This window comes from Calonectris borealis, chromosome 13, assembly GCF_964195595.1.
Source record: "Calonectris borealis chromosome 13, bCalBor7.hap1.2, whole genome shotgun sequence".
NCBI lineage: Eukaryota > Metazoa > Chordata > Aves > Procellariiformes > Procellariidae > Calonectris > Calonectris borealis.
In genome coordinates, this window is record NC_134324.1 from 16383232 (window position 1) to 16404189 (window position 20958).

General features: G+C 44.1%; 1 protein-coding gene across 3 annotated transcripts in view; it reads right to left on the reverse strand.

The window, feature by feature from the left end:
* Positions 1–20958, reverse strand: part of NRK (Nik related kinase) — a 107272-nt gene that overhangs the window by 17522 nt on the left and 68792 nt on the right. For all 3 annotated transcript variants that reach the window (XR_012675580.1, XM_075162333.1, XM_075162332.1), the window contains 11 exons: positions 20523–20654; positions 19177–19244; positions 17426–17547; positions 14460–14557; positions 13066–13184; positions 9281–9374; positions 6593–6766; positions 5629–5758; positions 5084–5242; positions 3297–3440; positions 1894–2028 (listed from right to left, as the gene is read on the reverse strand). Coding sequence is in view for 2 of the 3 variants with exons in the window: in XM_075162333.1 (XP_075018434.1) it covers positions 1894–2028; positions 3297–3440; positions 5084–5242; positions 5629–5758; positions 6593–6766; positions 9281–9374; positions 13066–13184; positions 14460–14557; positions 17426–17547; positions 19177–19244; positions 20523–20654 (1375 nt within the window). In the remaining variant the exon portion in view is untranslated. The remainder of the gene's footprint in view (positions 1–1893; positions 2029–3296; positions 3441–5083; positions 5243–5628; positions 5759–6592; positions 6767–9280; positions 9375–13065; positions 13185–14459; positions 14558–17425; positions 17548–19176; positions 19245–20522; positions 20655–20958) is intronic.

Genomic DNA, 20958 nt, shown 5'->3' on the forward strand with positions numbered 1-20958 from the left:
ACCTTGACTGAAAACCTATAGTTCATTTATTCTCAGTAAAGCCAGATTACTGTTAACAACATTTATATATTGCTTTTCATATATCTATGGAAAAAAAACCCCATATCTTACTAGCCAGAAAAAAAGGTCTTGACCCTACAGCTAAGCCAACCTACTTTATTTTTCAAGTGTGAACACACACCAACGTCGCTGGTTGTGAATCAGCCACTTTTGGAGGAATAGTGGTTGTTGGCTGAACAATTCTGTTACACTCTGCAGGATGAATTTTAATTTCACTGTTTGTGTGTGGGGTTAAATCCCCATATGCTAGTGTGGGCGAAGGACTCCCATGTTCTGAGATGAGTAAGCATTTAAGAGATGAGCAATTTCTCTAAGTTGGTTAGGGTCACGTTGGGCCCATCGAGAATAAATGAAGAATCATGCATTGAAAATTAAAGCTCCTTTGTACATTGTGTTTTCACTCTGCCAGAGACAACCACTTGCTTTGGAAACAGAACGCTAGGGTATCGCATCCCAACGCATTCACCCTTCATTTTACATTCAGTGCCTGCTTGGCAGGGATTTTTAAATGATGCAGGTGTTACACTACAGAAGTAAAGTTTGTTTTCTGTGGAGGAGGGCTTGATCAGCCCTTGCTGCTTACAAAAGGAGCAGTTCACACTGGCCAAACATACAGCAGAGGCATGAAGAGTGGATAAGGATGGACACTGGTCAGGAAAATCTCACATAGGCAGAGAAAGGAAAAAAAAAAAAACAACCAAACAAACTCCACCAAAATGCAGAGCAGCACATCCTTTTCCTCTTCTACCTGGACAAATGGCTATAAAACCAAAGGTCAAGATACAAGAAGATTCACCAAGAGAAAAACAACAGCAGCTGTTTTGTCAAAGAAGTAAGTGTGGTTTGTCATATGTAAACACAGAAGCTGCTTCCAAATGTTTGCCTAATTTTAGGATAACTATTTTTTTAAAAAAAAAAAACCCACACCAAACCCAAAGATGAGCAACTGAAGTGGAATACGTGGGTGCTTAGCTATAATCACAAAGAAAATAACAACGCACATCTGTTTCACATTCTTTCTTGGATTTAACCCTTGCCACTTTTAAAGCTGTGAGACATAAAAGCAAAAAAAAAGTCAAGCAAGGTATTTATGAGAGCCAGCCGCCTCGCCGCCTCCTGCACGCCTCTATATAATTTCTCTATTTGACTTTGAAAAAAGTGCCACTTTCATATACCATCTTTCAGCAAAGCAAAACTTGCGCTATACATCACACCCCCTCACGCAGTTAAATGACAGAAACTATCACAATACTGATGTTCATCTTCAAGAATGAACTGCCTGAAAGCCAAATAAAACCAAAGATGGTTTTTCAACTGCTGCGGTACCATTTCCAGTGTGTAAGTTTAAACAAAGGTATATTTAGGTCTTTATGATCTAGAGACAGGGATGAGATGTAGCACATCCAATCTGATCTACCTATGGACAACCTACAAATACAATTTACTAGCACTTTACTAGTCCAGCTTCTTAGCAGTTACCCAGGGCCAGGAGGGAAGCTGAATAGTATGGAGGTGGAAAACATCAGTCTAATTAAAACCTTAAGTAACTACAGAACTTCTAAACCACCGACTGAGCCACAGACCAGGGCTGGCACTCCCTTCCAGCCGTCACAGGGAATACCCGTATCATCATCCGATAACTGCTGCGAGAAGAGATGCTACCTGGAATGACAGGCAGCAAAGCATCTGCCATGTAAAACAAGGAGGTTTGAAAGAACTCAGAGATATTCAGCCCAATACAATCCTGAAACAGAGCTGAAGAAAAATGCTGGTGTCACGAGATGCAAAAGGATGATTAAGCAGCTCTTCAAGGCAAAAACAAAAAGTCCTTACCGACTTTGTAGTGCACGCAGCCTTCCAGGTCACCCACAGACACCCAGCCTTGCCGCTTCTCCACCTCAGGATCATTGCGCAAAATTTTATTTCTCAGCCATGATAAGTAATATACCCTCAACTTATTCTTCTTCCCTAGGATTTGGAAAAAAAGACAGACATAACGCTTTAACTCACTGAAGTACAAACTCTCCCACACTTACAAAAAGCCGGAGTTTTGTGACCCTGAGTACAGCGGCTCTTTGTGCCTCGTCAAGGTGAGAGAAGAGTCCAGCAGCACAGAGGAAAAGCCCTGTGTGGTGGTGACGTGCAGGAGGGAACTGGAACATGAGCAATCCTATGGCATTTGGCTCACGTGCACTTACCTTGTGACTCAAGCTTCATGCAAGATTTTCACACCTGACTAAAATTCTTCCCTAAGGCCAAAGAATAGGTCTCTATAGATGCATGCATTACCAGAAATAATCACACTATCTGCCAAAATCGCTATATGGCATTTACTCTTTGATGTAAAGGAAGGAACACTGGTATGGCCTACATTTTGGGTAAGTGACTCATTTAGTTCTAATTAACTGACAATCTTCATTCCAAGTAGCTATTTTCTTTTGGATGCCTTTCCAGGTGAGAATTACTTTGTCATCTTTCATCTCAGTCAATCTTTCTGTTGCTTTAGTTCGCAAGAACATACGGTCAACAGGAGTCTGGGATGACAGGTCAGTCTGAAAGAGAAGGACTGTGTCACATCCGAAACTGGACCTGGCAAAATGGGACAAACAGCTCTCGCCATCGCCTACCACGGTGAGTCTGGATTGGAGACAAGGAGCTGCCATTCCTTGCTGGACCTCATCTCTCGCCTGCTTACGTACTAAGCATCCTTTGAGGCCGCTCTTATCCACGGGGAATAAGGGCCTCAGTACCTTGCAGGGCAGAGCCCAAGCTGTTTGTCAGCAGAGGTTGAAGACGCTACTCCATTTAACGTTACTGATGCTTTCACAGTGTAGATCACTCTCGTGTTACTGCTCATACATCTTGTCGAACACAGAGTGAGGTTATTTAATGATATTTTAATAGAATTGCACTTAGATAGATGCTCACCCATCACAGAAACAAGCAAACAGACTGACAAACTATAACTTGCTGAGAACCAGTTCATTTTAAGGATATGAAACACTTCATACTTCCCACAAACCACTTACACATTAACCAGGTAATGAAATATCCCAAAGCCTCACTGAAATGAGAATGTAAATTTGAAAAATTCAAGAGAGTTTTCCTATTAACAAGAATAACTGTGCTGTGATTTTCTGTAAGAGGAAATTCCTCAACCTAGTTTATAACCTAATTCTTCTTTTTAATTGTTCCAGCCCCAATGCAGGTCAGATACTTTTAGACACTGAACTAACCTGATATAGTAATTAGCACATTGAGTCCTTCCAGAACATCCATTTGCTGGAATCGCCTCCTTGTAATCAGGGAATAAACTCTTCCTTGCCCACTTCTGTCCAGCAGCCACAATCCATTCTCTGTTCCCACCAGTAAATTTACTCCTGTTGATACAAGGAAAAAAAGCCTACATAAATTACCTAGTGATTCAGAGGGCACCGAGTGTTCATTGTTTTGAGAACTGATTCTTATTTAGTCTCACTTAATGTACCTGATAATTTCTCTGTTGCTCTGTGGATGACCTCCCAGAAAAATGAATAGAAAAAAAAGGATCTCACCATTACAGTTTTTCCCCAGCAGAACACTTATATGCCCATATAACTTGAAGGATGAGTAGTTCTGCTGAAGTCAATGTTGGTTCAAACAAAAAGGAAAATGCTTTGTGAACTCGAACTTCTCAGGTGACCTTGGAAAGCGCCTGTGGGCACTGCAGAAGTCCCAGTCCAGCACCACTCCACTGGCACACAGGAAATCCAACTACATGATCTAAGTGTCTCTACCAATTTAAAAAAACCCAACCAACCAACCAACCAAAAAAATCCCTTTCCCCAAATACAACACTCAAATCACAGGAGGACCAAACTTGTGGGAAGAAGGGCTGCTGTTACAAGGAAGCGGAGTGTTTGTTTGAAAACGGTCTGTGTTTTGCAAGAACGCCTTCAAATGTCAAATTAAAGGCGTGGATCCATCTGAAACCCAACTGCTCCCAAGGAAGCCAAGGCTCCAGCGGGTTGCTGACATCAGAGGATGTCAAAAATTGTGTTCGGCTGGCATGACAGCTACGTTTCCTAATCAGCAGGTTCTAAAGAAACAACATGAGGTATCCTGCTCTAACAAGCAACCTCCTCTAGTGGCAATGCTCTGACGAGTACCTGGTGCTCTTCAGCCTCAATCCACATTTAATTACAGACCTTGCCACACAGCTCTGTTCTTAATTTAAAATCTTGGACTCCTACAAACATACATTACACAAAATCTGTGAAGCTGTAAACTGGAAATCTACATTTCCTTTGGATAATGTTTCATCTACTTCATTCATTTTCCATTCCAGACTCAAAAAGTGAAGAGGGGTAAAAGGCTGGGTGAGCCCCACAGAATACGTCTGTTCTTCTGAAGTAGAAAGATGGTTAAAACAACTCAGTGTGAGACTGGGACAAGGTCTACAGTTGTTGAAAACTGGTCTGACTACACTCTCTTTACACCATGTGAAGCTGACCCTGTAAAAAGGGTGATCCAGCAAGGTTCTGAGTAAGCACTGACAGCAGGAACTAAGGAAGCCAAGCTTTTGGAAGGACTGACGCCTGACCTGCTTCAGATTCTTGGAATACCTAACACACATGACAGCAAAGGCTTCAGGTTTGGATTATTTCCACTGGGTCAGGGCTCAGTGTGATCAGCTGTACTCGTATGCAGCTGAGACAAGAAGAAGTATCATGAGCCGCGTAAGTTACTAAAACATTTGCAACTTTTGGCTCTTCCAACGAGCACAGTTTCAATTTGGTGCCTGATCAAAACATTTTCTCATTCTGATGCACAAAATCCTTTGCAACTGTAAGTCATCTGTTTGCCATCTTCTACCAGGAAGGCAGCGTCATGCGAGTGACGCCGGTATCTACTCAGTGATCCACTCCAGGACTTTCTGACAGGAGAGGTGCAATACAACTGTGAAATCTGCCTGGCGTATACTGCCAGCCGCTCCTGCTGCTGCCTTCCCTCCATACACATGCCCAAGTACTTCTGAGCTTACCCCACAAAGCAGCACAAAGGACCTCCGAGTTGAATTTCTTCTTGTATTTACGAATTTCTGGACTGTCACTCTGCGGGCGGATATTCGTTGGGTTGACGTTGACAACGGAGCCCTTCCTTGCATTTTCTCTCCTGACAGGCTCAGGTTTTGCACTAGATGCTAGAATGAAAGACATACGCAATCATGAAAAATGCGAGTGTTTGGCCACATCTCACATTTGACCTGTTTATGGCAGAACAAAAGAAACCCCAGAGGAGTGAGAAAACACCTCGGGAGCATTACATAGTCAGAGAAAGAAACCATACAACTGGAAAATTCCTCAGGCATTCCTGAGTAAGCCCTGTGGTAACACAGCGGCAGAGTAGAGCAAGCCACATCTGGAAGAAGGGCAGAAGCAGGACAATGAAAAACCATAGCGATGTGGGGTTTCAGTTTCTGGAGATGTTACTGACGGTTTCCATTTCCAAGCAATAGGTCCTCCCTACTCCCAAAAAAAAAAAAGAAACCAGGAGACACATTTTCTGAGAAGGGTAAAGCATACTCACGAGAACTACAGGAAGGTCCTACTGGACTGGTGGGAGGGGTGATTGGCAGAAGTCTAGGATCTATGAATGAAGTAAACGATGTTGTAGACGACGTACTGCTCTTTGAAGGTGTGCTTTCAGTGCACGGGGTCTACAATGAAAAACAAGAGCTGCTTCAGGAAGACGATGCTAGGGGAGCAGACAGCACACAGCAATGCGGTGCCTCTGAGGATCAGAAGAAATGGCATGTGGCATACTTAGACATGATGAGCAGTCTTAAAGCAGCAGATACATGGAATAGCAGTAGAAATCCAGTGACAGAAGAGGAGCCTGAGCAGGCAGTTGTGTCGGGATGCTGGCCAGGCACTGCACTGCACTGAAATAACCAGTCCCCAGAAGAAGAGCGCGTCGATCGCTCCCTGCTGTCTCGTCTGCAACGGGGCATTGCTCAAATCTCTTTGCAGCAAGGACGCTGTTGCCTCAAGTAAGGCAGTTTAGGACGTGACCTGACAGAGCTGTTATCTGCCTCCAGTGGCACACCTCTCCCCAAGAGACCCCTGTCTCACAGCGGTGTTAGAGTCCCTTTGGGGCTGCCGGGACATGCCACCCCGGCCCCGTGCATTCCCACTTGGATGGAAGAAAGCCAGGGACAGTGAGCAGAGGCAGACGAGAGTGCTGCATTGCTGACACGACAGGTAAAGGAGCAGAGGGTACAAGCCCTTCTAGCTTGTGCAAAAGGGGAGGAAAAAAGGAAGGAAAGAAAAGGGAGCAGAGAGAAAGATGGGGGCAAACAAGTGGAACAATAAAAGCTGTTAGGGAGCTCAAGATTTCTTATCCGTCCCCTAGATACAACTTTTAAAGAAGAGAAGGGATGTGATCTCATAAGAGACAGGACAGATGAAGTTAAAAGGCTCTCAATCTCAGGCTCCTAAGAGCTAGAGGAAAATGATGGTACAATTCATCCAATCTATAATTTATCTCTTACCTTATTCAGAGGTTTGTTCTGAGGTTCCTGGCTAGTCAGTGGCACTTTTGGTGGGTTCACAGAGGAGTCTGAAATTTGGCTTTGCTGGAGGAGATCTGGCAGGAGATAGTTCTGGTTGTTTACGCTCCAGAGGCCTTCTTGGGTGCTAGAAATTTGTTTCCCTAAAATCTGATCCTGAACATGAGAACATACAGTTAAACTCCACATTTAGCATACCTCCAATGCACTATGCAACTCCTGTAAAGTAGACCAATAAATAATGAGCATATGGGGAGGGGTGCTCTGCGTGATGCATCATGTAAAGACAAACCCTATGGAAAGGTTGAAATAAAAAATTAAATACAAAAGTGTGTGGCAAACACCTGAGACATCAACTGGCTTCCATTCCCAAAGTGCTCCACAAACGTTCCTCATCTACGTTACCTCAACCACAGGTAAAGAAGCAACTTCATCCTCAGAGACACTTGAGACAAAATCAAATGACTTGTCCTAACGTTACAGATCTGACCTCTACCCACCACAGGCAGAAGTAGGTACTTCTCGGTTCTGGACCTGCATTTAGTTCAAAGCCCCTTACCATTCATTTCATTGCTACTTTCCATTTACTGAATTAGGAAACCTCATTCTAGAATGATGACATTCAGTAAGATCCAGTATCAGCATTTCCAGTACAATGACGTTTGGTACGGCAGACCTCTTTACAGGATCACACCAGCTTCAAGGAAATACTTGTAAACTATGTAAGGTGTGAGGCACCACACCAGCTCTCTTCCCAACAGCACAAAATACGGAGTCGGAGGTTGGTTTCTGGGAATACATGGCTAGAAGCTTTGAGAGGAAGAAAGATGGGATGTGTGAAGCAAGCGGTGTCCCAGATGGGGAGGGCAGTGCAGAGGGATCTACCCCTGGCCGTGATCGGTCAGGGCACCTGAACACCATCGGCACTGGAACGTAGAGAGTGACAGGAGCCAAGCGCTACACTAGAAAATTCCTCCTGAGTTACACCGAAGCAAAAAGTACCACCGAACTCGAGCAGCTTCTGGCTGGCTGAATTCAAGGCAAGTCTGTACATTGTACTGACTTTGATAAACAACCTACTGAAATCAGATCAGCTTTTTTGAATGCTGGCCAAAATATGAAAATAAAAAAAAAAAGTAGGCAATTCTAAATAGAAGACATTTGCCTTTTAAAAGCCAAGTAATTAACTAGAAATCAAATTGATGCTCTAAGTGTTTTACATTTTAATTTAGATATAAAAAAACAAAACCAAAACATACACATCAGTATTTGAGATTAGGGAATCAAGCCAGTATGGGGCTTTTTCATTCAATTTTGAGTCAGATTCAGCTGAACTGAACCAAATGCCCATTTGAATCATTTGGGCAGTTTGGTACACCCTAACCACTTCAAACCAGTTCATGCTCATGGGCTGGGGAAAGGAATGTTGGAAGAAGTCGTGGAGACTCATGATGGCTGTGGTTGGTGAAACAGAGGTGGGAGGAACGGACAGCATTCTCCATAAGAAGGAGGAGGAAGACTGGAAGGCATCAGAGGGATTTGTAAGGAGAGGTGGAAGCCATCTGTCTCTTCTCCCCCCAGCATTGTCCTCCCCAAACCCACCAGAAAATGTGACCTCTGTTCTTTTCCATCCTCCCTCATCCTCAGTCTGGGCCTCAAAGACCCCATCCTCCTCCTTTCCCTCAAGCAGCCTATTTCCAACGCCCGGATATCAGGGGAAGGGGAAAGCACCGGGCTGGTTTTGCCCCAAGAAAAATACTGGGTTTGCCCCATTTATAATTCCTTCTCCGAAACAGGGTCTTTTCTCCTCAAGGATGGTGGGATGAAGGCAAAGTGGAACTCCTTCCCCAGTCAGGAAGGATGCCACTCTGGTCTGAAGCTTAGAAATCACACCAGAGGTAAAGAAAACTCCTTTTTCATCCTAGCCCTGCCACAGCTCACGCAAGCAGCTCTGAGAAAAACACCAGTTTCACAGCAATTTGTTTTCCCTATCTGAAATGAGAGTACACTCAGTAGTATGTGAGAAGTGCTTTGATGCAGAGTGCAAGTCTTATTACTGTAATTTTTTTTGTTTTCAATCACAAAGAACATTGTTCTGCTTTGTCTGTCTTCATCTTTTCTGCACTAATGTTTATCACAGGGGAAAATCCACATGACTTGAAGTCTCTGCTGGAAACTACAGCTGGGAAGGAACCACAACATGACATATGAGCAAACGTATTTTTGCTAAGCTAGCAGGGAGAGATGAAGTGTTTTTCCCCTCTTCTGGTATATTTTAAGTAGTAAAAGGTAGTTCTCTTTAAATTGGAATAAAAAAGGTCAAGATTTTTAAAAATAGCAGCAATGCACACCAACAATAATCAACAGTATTGCTTTTTGCAATCTGCCCAGTGCCTTCAAGAAATACGTTGACATCAGAAACTACTACCAGGTCAATAACAAGGACAAATAAAGAAGCGCAATTTCATACCTAAATGTAAGCATTTTTATAGGAAGCACAAAACTTGAAACTACACATTTTTTCAAGGCTTATAGCTATAATTTGCAATGACAAAGTAGAACTTCAGAGTGAAAACGCTGCCGAGAAGAAATGGATACAGCGTTTATCATGCACATTAACGATCTGACTCCCCCCCACTGTACCCACCCCCTTACAAATGGCCAAATTACCTTCTGTTCTGCGACGGTGCTTTGGGGTTTCAGTTCAATTCCATCTGGTACTCTCGTCCTTGAGAAATCTGCCACTCTGCTGCTGAGCAGTTGCCTGGTAACAAACTCTAATTAACAAACAGAAAAAAAAGAGCCCAAAAACCAAAAAGCAAAAAAACCCACATATACGTGTTCAAAAGTGAGCATAATTAACATTCACTAGTTACACTTAAAGGTTCTTGTACAAAAACAAGCTGATTAGTCTGTGGACGTGCCTGAACGGACTCGAGCCTGAAGACCACTCACGCACAGCAGGAAGCTCTCCCCAACTCGACGGGGAGCATCCCTGCATCTCCCTGCATTTCACCCATCACTTTTCAGACACTGCATAGCTCAGGCAAGTGAGAGCTGGTCCTTCAAGCTGCCATTTGAGAAGTGCCTACTTCAAAACTTCTCCTCTCTCCCCTCGTACACTACCCCCTCCAGAGAAAGAGCATCAGCTGCACTTGCAAGGGGGAGAGCCGCTGCTCCACTATATGCTGGTATCAGGGACCTCTCTGCCTACTGGGACAGGCTACGCTGGAATTTCATACTGTGAATCAGTCCCTGAAACATGGACATCCTCACCTCACGTACAAAGAAACAAAGAAAATGTTGCCCAGTGCTTGTAGAGACAAAAGAAGGTGAGAGCTGCTGGACTGGCTGGGGCCAAAAGCTCACCTAGCCCAGTATCCTGCCTTCAACAGTGACCAAAAGCAGATACCTAAAGGAAGAGTAAGAACAAGGCAAGCATCTGGTGTAATATACCCCAGCATACTATCACTTCCTACACAACCAGTGGTATCTTTGAATTTTAAACTTTTTCACCCAAGTGGAACTGCCTCAAACTTCTGTCAGCGAGGCTCTGACCCCGTTTCTGCATTTCCACTCTTCATTATTTATTTATTCCACTTATTTATATTCATGTATTTATTACTGCAATCCCTTTAAGCCTATTACATTTCTGCCTCCTTTCCAGTAATTATAAAACTGACTGGATTCAAGGTGCTGGTGTGAAGGGCTCTGCAGCGCTACGCCACAACTCGCGGGAGAGTACAAGGGTTTGGTTTTTTTTTTAAACGTTGCCCAATGCGATAACAAAGACAGTTTGGTGAGAAAGCTACCGACTTAAGATGGTTGTGAAGTAGAAGTTTTTGCGGCTTTTTTCTGTTGTTTATTTTTTGGTTTTGGGTCATGTCCCCCTGCCTCTATGGGAGGAGTAAATATTTGCATAGTAAACTTAGAAGGATTGGCAAGATATGGACTAGGATCAATGGAAAGCGCAAGGACCTGTTCTTATCAGGAAAGCAAGCAGCAGGTGATCTTAAATGATGTCAACTTCCCACTTATTAGGGGGAGAAAGTAATTCCTAGCCAAGCACACACCTGCACCCACCTTGTTCAAATTTTGGTACGGAACAGCATACAAAGAGCCAAGAGAAGAAACTGAACTATACAAAAATGAGTCCCAGCAAACTCTGTTTTAGGGGGACTGCGAACGCTGCAGGCATCGGAGGAGGAAGCACTCTCAGTAGCGTAGGAGGAAATTAGCATCGATGGAATAGATATGCTATACAAGCAGATAAGATGCTGGATCACATACACTGACATGCTTTCCTTAAAACAAACACCTGGTGTGTGTGAGGAAGAATTCTGGCTCATCTTACTGAAAAGAAAAACAAGACCAAAGGTTGTTTTACTGATGAAAGACAGATGCCCTTAGTCCTGGCTTCCTCAGAAATGAGCCTTCTCAGGGTGCTTAACAGGATTCGTCCAAGAGAACATGAAGCTCTTTCTCTTGCATATGTGCACGTCCCAAGCCTAGTCTCACTGGGCACCTCCATGAAAGCTGGAGCATGGACATCAAGAGCTGTTCCACAGCCCAGGCAAGAACAAGAAAACACAGATTGTTTTCAATACCAGCTAAAACTTGCCCCGAGGTGTCTCAGCCAAAGCCCACACAGCAACACTCCTACAGACTGCAAGGGGCTTCAGATCCTGCATTCACATGCTTTAGATAGCAAGAAAAACAAAAACCTTCACTTTATCCAGAATATGCAAAGTTTCAATGCTGGCTGCTGCTTTCACTTTGATCGCTATCCTTTTTGCTATTTACTTGGTAGTAATCAGGATATATTTCCCAAAGCATCTATCTTTTAATACAAACGACGTTCAGCCGAGGTGAAGGGACTTTGTTAATAGACAAGATTATATTTTTGATTTTATAGGAGTTTTTGCGGTGGCTGTGTGCACAGGAAGGCAAACCTGACAGGGATCATCCTGCTAATTCCACTTTTCTAGAGGACCGGTGGATCTCACACACAGAGGAGATGCAAATAACACATGCAGATTTCCAAAGGCAGTGATACCACTCCTTCAAATCATTACAGCATGCAAGGATCACAGCAATCTAACACTTACACAGCAAAGTCATTGCTACAGGGCAAATCCGTATTTTTATGCAGAATCTTTCTGAGGTCTAGGATGAATTCTACGACCTAGAGTGAATAAAACTTTTTACAGATCAGAATAAGGTGGTTTGGAAGAGGAGCAGTAAGAAAATAAAGGCATTACAGTAAAAAGACAGCTCTTTCAGGTGCACTGAATAAGCTACAAGATTTTTAACGTTCTCCCTTCTCATCCCTCAGCTTTGAAAATGAACTTCAGAAATGCAAATCAGGAGCATATGCAGGCGCAAAAACTCTACCTTCTTCAGAGCAGCACAGGGGAAAGGACTGGTAGCAGGCCAAGGCAATAGCTTGCCAACGGTGCTACAAATCTGTGCATCTCTTCCTGAAGACTGACAAAACTGCATGTGCAATTATGTCAGAAGAGCAAGAGCCCCATCCCAGAGAGCTCTGTGGCCCTGTGATGCACTGCAAAGTAAATCCTAGAACTTGAATTAAACTGAAGTCTCTTTGCAAGAAAATTAGGAGTTTCATTCATCAATACTAAAAAATAATTCTGTTTGCTGTTCCAAACAGCTGGGCCGGGCAACTGGTCCCCCGAGTCTCTTTCGCTTGGACTAGCAAGCTATTCACGCTCCATTATTTCTCAGCAGAATACACATTTTGCATGACAGGTAAAACACCACAAGATGTCAGTCACAAAATCAACAAGAGAAACTGGAAAGCTAGGGAGAAACAGTTCAGGTGAGATCAGTTTGGTACAAGCCACAGCATCATCTGGCAACCACAGCAATTGTGCAAAATAAGAATATTAAAAATACAGCAAATGTTACAAAAACAAATCCTGCTTACACTATCCCCTCTTTATCAACAGCCCTGGTGAAGGAATCAGCTTTTCAGTGGTAATTATTTCTCCCGGAGTGAACAGACTATCTGAATACAAGGGTCATGTTTGCCTTGCTTTTTTCACTGTAACCTGTGTTTAGCATGAAGGTGTACAGGTTTCTTTCTCTGTCTTTTTTTCTTTCAAAAATTCCACTTAAACATAGATCAGTGTGAATTAATCTCTATAAACGCACTACCTACTGATACTCAGTTAAAACAAGACATTTCCTCATTGTCCCATTGATAGCAAGTCATCAAAGCTTATTACACTGCGTATATCTGACGGAGCAAATATCTACCCCCGGGAGTTCATTACAGTGCAATTAAACTGCTTAATTACAACTGACATAAATGACTGATAGTAACTTCAGAGGAGAGGTAGTATTTATGTATGCCAACTTTTTCCAGATATTTATAAGTGTGTAATTAAATAGGAAGAAAATAATAATAATAATAAAAAAAAAACCAAGCCAACCTTGTGTGGTTCATGTCATCTTCATCGCTGCTGCTGACTTCGTCACTTGATGAGGAATACTCTGCCGCTTTTAAGAATGCGTTGGCACCGTCCTTCCCCTTGGCAAAGGAGCCTGGACTCTGAGTAAAGAAAACGCTGTTGATTTTTTTTCTCACAGAAGAACCCATCGCTGAACAGCATGTGCAGTATTTTACTGTCCCAGCGAACACAGTTATTGTCACTTCCACACCAAAAAAGCTTTATTAGGAAGTTGATGTTGGGTGATTTCACACAGGAAAGTGACTTAAGCCAAAACACCTGATTTTCCTAAAAGTTGAAAGGTGACTAGCTTTAGTCAGTATGTTATTTTGAATCTCAAACACTTATGATTCAATCTTCACGCTTTACAGGAGCACAGAAGTATTTCCTTTTTCGCACAAGAAAAGGAGCGCTCCGCACCAGCACTAGAGGATTTCACCGGCTTGAGTTTCGCTCCAGCCCTGGACTACCCCCAACCTGCGGGGCCATGCCCGAGCACCCGCTGCGCCTGCGCAGGGCGGGCACGAGGCGCCTTCGGGCTGGAAAGGCAATGCCAACACAGCCACGGCTGACGCCCACGGGGCAGTCAGACACCCCAGTCCTACGGGAACTCGTATATATGCCTCCCACATCATTGGCAATGGCCTAAACACAGAGTCTTCTTCAAACCCCCAGTCCCCGACAACCCAGAAGGGGTTGGGGACTCTGGTAAGGTCAGCTGTCCCCTGGAGCCACCCGGGCCTGCCTGCCACGTTCTCAAATGCCAAGCATCCCGCAAACTTTTAAAATGCCAAGCATCCCACATACGAGCTCCTGCACAAGGCACCGTGAGCCCCAGTTGTCTGACAGGCATCCCCCCACGCTCCCCCACCAAAAACACTACCAAAGAGAAGAAACGCCTCAGTAAATAAGACAGAGGAGTAGCAATTATCCTTTCCATCAGTGGCACCTCAGCGAACGGCGAGCCAGGACAGTCTCGAGTGCGTCACAGCCTGGTAGCGCATGTTCCAGGCAGTTACGCGCTGGATATCTGCAAGCCACAGGCATGGTCTTGACTTCTGGGTTGCATGACAAGTGGTCAGTGACTCCCTGAAATATGAGAGACATACCCTTCCTTTCTAAAGATTTATCATCAGGCAGGTTCAGGAAAACTGAACTCTCTGCCGACGACGTGAGCTGGACACAAGTCAGACCTGGACCAAAAGCTGACGGGACACGTTAATGCAGCAGTAAGCTCGAGCCAGCCCCACGCGGCCTCTCAGATGGAGTCGTTAGCTAGCGGGCTCAAGCACCAACAGAGGAGCTGTCTGCATAGGCATGCCCTCACTGCAAACTATGAACAAACCAAAAATACCAGTGGATTTAAAAGAACCTACTGCAATCTGGCCTGGATGAGAAGCTTTTTCAGACTTCTTATGCAGCTGCAAGTGGTTCTGGGACAAAGCGTTCTCTGCCTTGGCCAGTCCTGGATTCCCTGGGTGAAAAAAAAAAAGTTTCTTTTTTTAAATGCGTGTGCAGCAGAGTGAGCGAGGGGACCAGTACGACAAGCACATATAGTTACCACCCAAAGCAGACACCAGCCTCTGCTGACAAACTTCTTTTTTCTCTTTGTTGCAAAGGGAAATCTTTCTGCTTGTTTTCCAGTCGTTCTGGATGCCACAGTATTATGTATATAAATCGATACTGGTGCAGTTTAATGCTGCAAGAGTAAGACAAGCAGTCCAAAAACCTGGCAACATACTCCCACTGCGCACCAGCAACAGTTCCATGGACTGGAAGGCAGCTTGCAAGGGAAAAGGGTGAGGGCAGGCTAATCCCTTCCCCTGATCCTCTTCTTGAGGGGAGACAGCTCATCGTATCAGCAACTGCTGGGTACGTTCCAGCACTGAAGGTGCCACCCAGCTATGCTCCTGTGACTGCAGACAAGGAGAGGGGATAAGAGCCTGGGCCCCCGATGCACACTTTCATGAGCAAACAGACGTGGTGCCAAGATTTGGCCTTCATAAAATTGTTGCACAAAACCAGTCTAAAGGATCTGATTCTCTAAACCCAACTGGGCAGGGGCCAAACAGCTGCACTAAACTTCGCTCACGAGCATGGGGTCAAGCTAAAAGCAGATGAGGATTCACTGCTTCCCACGGCAGCACAGGGAGAACCATTTTCCAGTCCCTGCTTCCCTTGGGGCACACGGAGTGCCACTTCTCAGCTCCCACTTCCACTCTGCGCCGTGGAGAAGTAGGTAATAACAGCCTGCATTTTTGCAGAGAGAACTGGCCCCCGCCGCGGGCCAGCGCAGCGTCAGGTGGCTCCTCATGACACTCTGCCCAAGGTCAGGTACGGGTGGCAAGGAACCTGCGGCACTGTGCTTCCCTCCCAGGTGGCTTGGGGACCTACGCTTGCCACCATGCTTGTGCAGCTATCGAATACCCAAGCCAACAAGACTAGAGGAGCTGGAGTCCACCTGCACATGTTGATGCCATGTTAGGAGGGATGCTTGCAAGTAATTAAGCGAATCTTCCCTTTCAATGCCCCCACTGCCAACAAAGTTACCTGGGAAGAGCAAAGGCAGCCTTGGAGAGATGCTGTCTTCTGCACACAATTCCTGAATCAAGCGAAGGGAGGGAAAGCAGATGCGCCCTCACCCTGCCACTGGGACACACTAGCCAGCTCAACGTCTACATCGTTCAGCAATTTCTCCCATGACTATCCCACTGCTACCAACAGGACTCCTTGCAAGTTAAGGGGGGAGAATTCAAGCTCACACAAATTAGGATTTGTATTTGGTAATTCAGATAGTTCCATGTATTCATGTATTTTGCAAAGCTTTTAAAATTCAGAATTCCTTATTGGTCAATAAGTACCTAAGCAACTCAGCAGAAGTATTAGCTTTAAAGTATTTATAGCCCTTTCCTGCCCAATTCATTATCCCTGTGGGTTTGAGAAAGCAACAAACTCTTTCTGGAACACCACATGCCAGAACTAGCTGTAATTTAATGGCACTTAAGAACCCAAGGAGACAGTTTAAACCACAAGGGAGGTTTTCTATTCTTTCCATTGCTGGTGAGATTTTCATTTCCCCATGCCAAAATAGCACAAGAGTTACACATCACACAGACATTGCAAAGTTGAGCTGGGCTGTTGCACGTTCTTCATCTCTATGCTGTTATTCAAATATAAAATGACATAAGAGCAAAAAGAAAGAAAACCCAAGCAATTTAAAGTGTGCTTTGGATTTCCCTTGAAGCAAAGCTTCCTATTCTGTGTAGTTAGTGAAAGCAAAACTGGCTGGATTGTGTTAAGTGTAATAAATAAGCAATTTGTTCTTCATTTATCAAGGGCTTGCAAATTAACAATGTGAGCCTCAGTTTAAAAATAAATGACCTCAGCAGCTCTCTGGTGTGGTTTCAGAACATTTCTAGCATCCACCCTGCTTCAAGTTGGGCGTGATTCCCCATGTCGCCCATCTTTAGCAGTCAACCTGTATGCAAAGCGTTGTAACACACCACTGCTTTGCAAGGAGCTACGCAAGAAACTGCCCTACAGCTGACCCACAGAAACGCCCTTAGGAATAACAATAGAGGAACAAAGCTGTCCACTTCTGCTCCGTGTCCCCATCTGCCACAATCTCAGGTCATGCCTCAGGAACCAGAGTTGGTACTGCAAAAAATCTGCACAACCATGAGCAAGCCCACTGCGTTCCTACACCACTACCAGTGATACCAAGACAGCTTACAAAGTTGCACTTTGCTTAAACTGGATGAGACTATCTCTACCTTTCAACTTCTTTTGCCTTTGTTTTTTTTCAGTTCCACTACCCTTCTGCAAATAAAAGAATACTGGAGGAACGTTTCATAAGGTGCTGTACAGTCTTATACTTGCTTCAGCCAGTATGTTATTAGAGTGCAGAAATATTAGTGTACAGCAACTGCTCATCTGTATCATCTTATCACAGGCAACGCAAAAAAGCAGCACACAGTTATGCAGAAAATGCCAGTGGGTGAACATGAGTATTGAATTACATCTGTATGTCTGTAATGTTGGCTCTGCTGAGCTTCAGTGGTGTCAGTAAGTGCAAGAGAACTGATTTTTTTCAATTCTTAATTGAGGCAATTCAAATTTTCTATATGGAAACATGTTCACAGCCACTTTTTGATTCAAAAGAGGAAGTGTTTATATTTTAGGAACATGGAACCATAAAATCCAGAGGGCTTTCAAAAGCCTATCACCAGAAGACATTGTTAAAAAAAAAAAAAAATCCCATTTGCAGTGCAGCACTTGACACTCTGCAGAAGCCCTGGAATTTTGCACGTTTTGACTAATGAATCTTTGACTTAGGAATCACCTGAGGTTGACCGGCTGCTCTGATGAGATCCCATCTCCCACTGCTTATTGCCAGGAGTGCTGCTGCTGCTGCTGCTGCTTAGCTTCAGAGCGTGTCCCCCGGGGGATGACTGATGAGTGTTACTAAACAGAAAGACAAAAAGCAGATCAGACTATCTTGCATGCAGGAACACAGACTGGAACGGACCTCCTAGGCCACTAAATCGAGTTCCCTGCTGTCACTGTATGACATAATACTCCTGATAAACAAAAATTTTATATTCATTGCTGCTCCAAGCAGGGCCACTCAGTAGTGAGAGAAGAAGATGGAGAGGACAGTTTCCTCTGGGCAGTCATTCTGGGAGATTACAGAGATTCCCAAGTCATTACAAAATATCCTACTATATGTACTCCTCCCTTGGCCTCTTCAGATCCGTGTCAGTCCTGATTCCAAAATCTCACGGCTTTTACAAATAATGAAACCTGCTCCGGAACCCTCCTAGAAGATACATCATCACCCACTTACCGATGGAGAAAGGAACGCGTCGGTAAAACAAGCTGCCAAGCCTGTGAAGTAAAACAGCGGCTGACCCAGAATCCCAGGCTCGGAAGCCACTCAGTTGTAACACTGTGGTTTACTTACATGTTTGTTTTCTGCTTTGCCTCCTCTAATTCCTAAGCAGAGAGCATTTAGGGCTTGACTTCACTTGAAAGTTATTTCAGATGATGTTTCTGACTCTGGCTCGTCAGAAGTGCTGCACATTATTTTGTTATGTCAGCTAAATCTACTTCCCTTTCAAATCTCTCCAACCCAAGTTTCTCACAGCATTATGTTCCCTGATTAGACATCCTGTGGGGGCTACCCTTTATCGTTGAGCTCTCTGCATCCTTGGTCTTTTCTCCTGGGATATGAAAAAAGTACACTAGCCTTAAGGGCAGACTGCCAAAATAATCAAGATACATCTATAGACAGCATATTTGCCTGTTCAAGCTACTACCAGGCAAAACAAAGCTACAGGCACAAGCTTCACAAGCTCTAAGTGCCTATACAGGGAGTTGGGGCCAGACCCCCACTCCCCAAAGTATCCAGGCACCCAACTCCCCTTTGAAACCAATAACACCGGCGCTGATGTAGAGCATCTGCAAGAGCATCCAGGCAGCCCTGACCAGCACCACTCCCTCCTGCCATCACCAGTGCCAAGAGGCTTGGATCTCAAGTAACCTGCACCCTCAGCAGCCACTTACTCTAACGTGAAGGGAAAGTAAAGCATCACCAAATCACAAGAAGTTAAACGACTGCACAACATGCTGCCCCTTAACTGGGAACCGGACACACAGCTTGCATGCAACCCACTCGGGCATGCCAAACAGGCTGAACCAAATGAAACAACTCATTGCAGGAATTATTACAGATGGAACAGCCCTTATATATTAAAAATACTGCTTTCCAGCAGAAGACAGAACCACCTTGCACGAAAAGGAGGAGGAGATCTACAAGAGGCTTGTTTCTCTTTAAATCAGTTATGTCAATCATTAAAAGGAAGCTGGCTTAGATACCTCCTTCAGGTTTAAGATCAGGAAGTTTGGTTAGTTATTTTTGTGGACAAATTGACTCAAAAGACAAAATAATTGTAACTGCTATTAAACGAGGTATGAACCCATGTCACTTTTGGTGTTACTGAGGTTATGGCTTGGTTTTTAATAAATTGGCTTTAGTTTTCCTACTGACAATAAATCAGCATTAGTATAAGCATAAAACGCTTAAGAGCTTACCTTGAAAGGCATCTCTGATGGCCAGGCTGATCCCTGCTGTAAAACTTAGAGGTTGTCCTTTCTGGAACCTTAAAGATTTAATCAAATGTTTTAAGGTTGCTACTCATATTTTAGACTCAGTTAATAAACCTAATGCTTACCCTGTATCAATGCAAAAATAAGACTAACCAACATAAATGAACAATGCTTCAGTGGGACCTGTGGAGAGGTCTTCCATGATATCAACACTGGAAGCTGCAAGTCAGCAGCAGGTGCTTCCAATTTGCTCCAAGCCTGTGCAATCTATCAGGGTGCAGACTGCAAGCGGTTTGCACCTTTCCCTAGAGTCAACATTATTCTTGGTCAATATTTAAAGCAGACAGGGAAATGCACCTGCAGTCACTTAATACAGCTTTCCCTAGGTGGTGGATTACCTTATGTTGCTACCAAAGGGCTGGGGGAAGAGACAAACACCCCTTTCCCAGCTGCAAAGTAATAAAATGAATACATACATGCATGCACGTACACACCCCCACACAAATATTTTTGTACTTGTTCTTAGAAATCCTGTTAAAAAGAGAAATACACCATTGAGAAGGGCAACGAAGCTGGTGAAGGGTCTGGAGCACAAGTCTGATGGGGAGCGGCTGAGGGAACTGGGGTTGTTTAGCCTGGAGAAGAGGAGGCTGAGGGGAGACCTCATCGCGCTCTACAACTACCTGAAGGGAGGTTGTAGCGAGGTGGGTGTTGGTCTCTTCTCCCAAGTAACAAGCGATAGGACGAGAGGAAATGGCCTCAAGTTGCACCAAGGGAGGTTTAGATTGGACATTAGGAAAAATTTCTTTACTGAAAGAGTGGTCAGGCCTTGGAACAGGCTGCCCAGGGAAGTGGTTGAGTCACCATCCCTGGAGGTATTTAAAAGACGGGTAGATGTGGCGCTTAGGGACACGGTTTAGTGGGCACTGTGGTGTTGGGTTGACAGTTGGACTCAATGATCTTAGAGGTCTTTTTCAACCTTAATGAGTCTATGATTCTATGATCACCTGAATGACACAAACTAATGAGCTTTTCTGCAACAAGGCAGATTTTTCACAGAAAGGGCAGCTACAAATAGTTGGTCTAACAGAAGAAGTATATTTGCATTCGCAGATCCCACAGATATTATATACATACACATAAACTCAGAACACTGACCTGCTTATCAATTCTTATCTTCTTTCTAGATTACTGAGACCCAGTTAAGGTACAAGCAAAGAGATTTTCACTGAGTTTCGTGAAGTCCAAAGGATGGATACGACACAGCACAGGGGAACGGAGTGGAGTGCTATTAACCATCGAGAGTGCCAAACACCCCGAATTTCACATACCTTTGGGGGTTGTTCTTCGTTTTGACTCATGCTCCAAAATACGTCATCTTGCACAGGGCTGAGTGGTGTCGTCACCATATCTGACAGTGAACTGCTGTGGTACACATCCTTACTAGCCCGGAAATTTTCACACTTGAAACAAATTAAATACATGTTGAGTTGTACTTCCCTGCCTATGTAACAGGTCCCAATCTCAACAGATATCAATGGTTCTGTTTGTGAGATCACATTTTTAGTAAACATACAAGGGTACTGTGTTTGGATACAGCCCTACTTACCTTGTTCACTGTGAAGTAAGTTATTCATTTCCAGCATATTAGCACATTAGGCACAAATATTTCAAGGTGAAGGATACAATAAAAAGAAATAGTAAAAACTTCTATGCTGTACATATATCTCCCCTTCTTAAATCTATGGAGAAGCTAATAGGTCATTG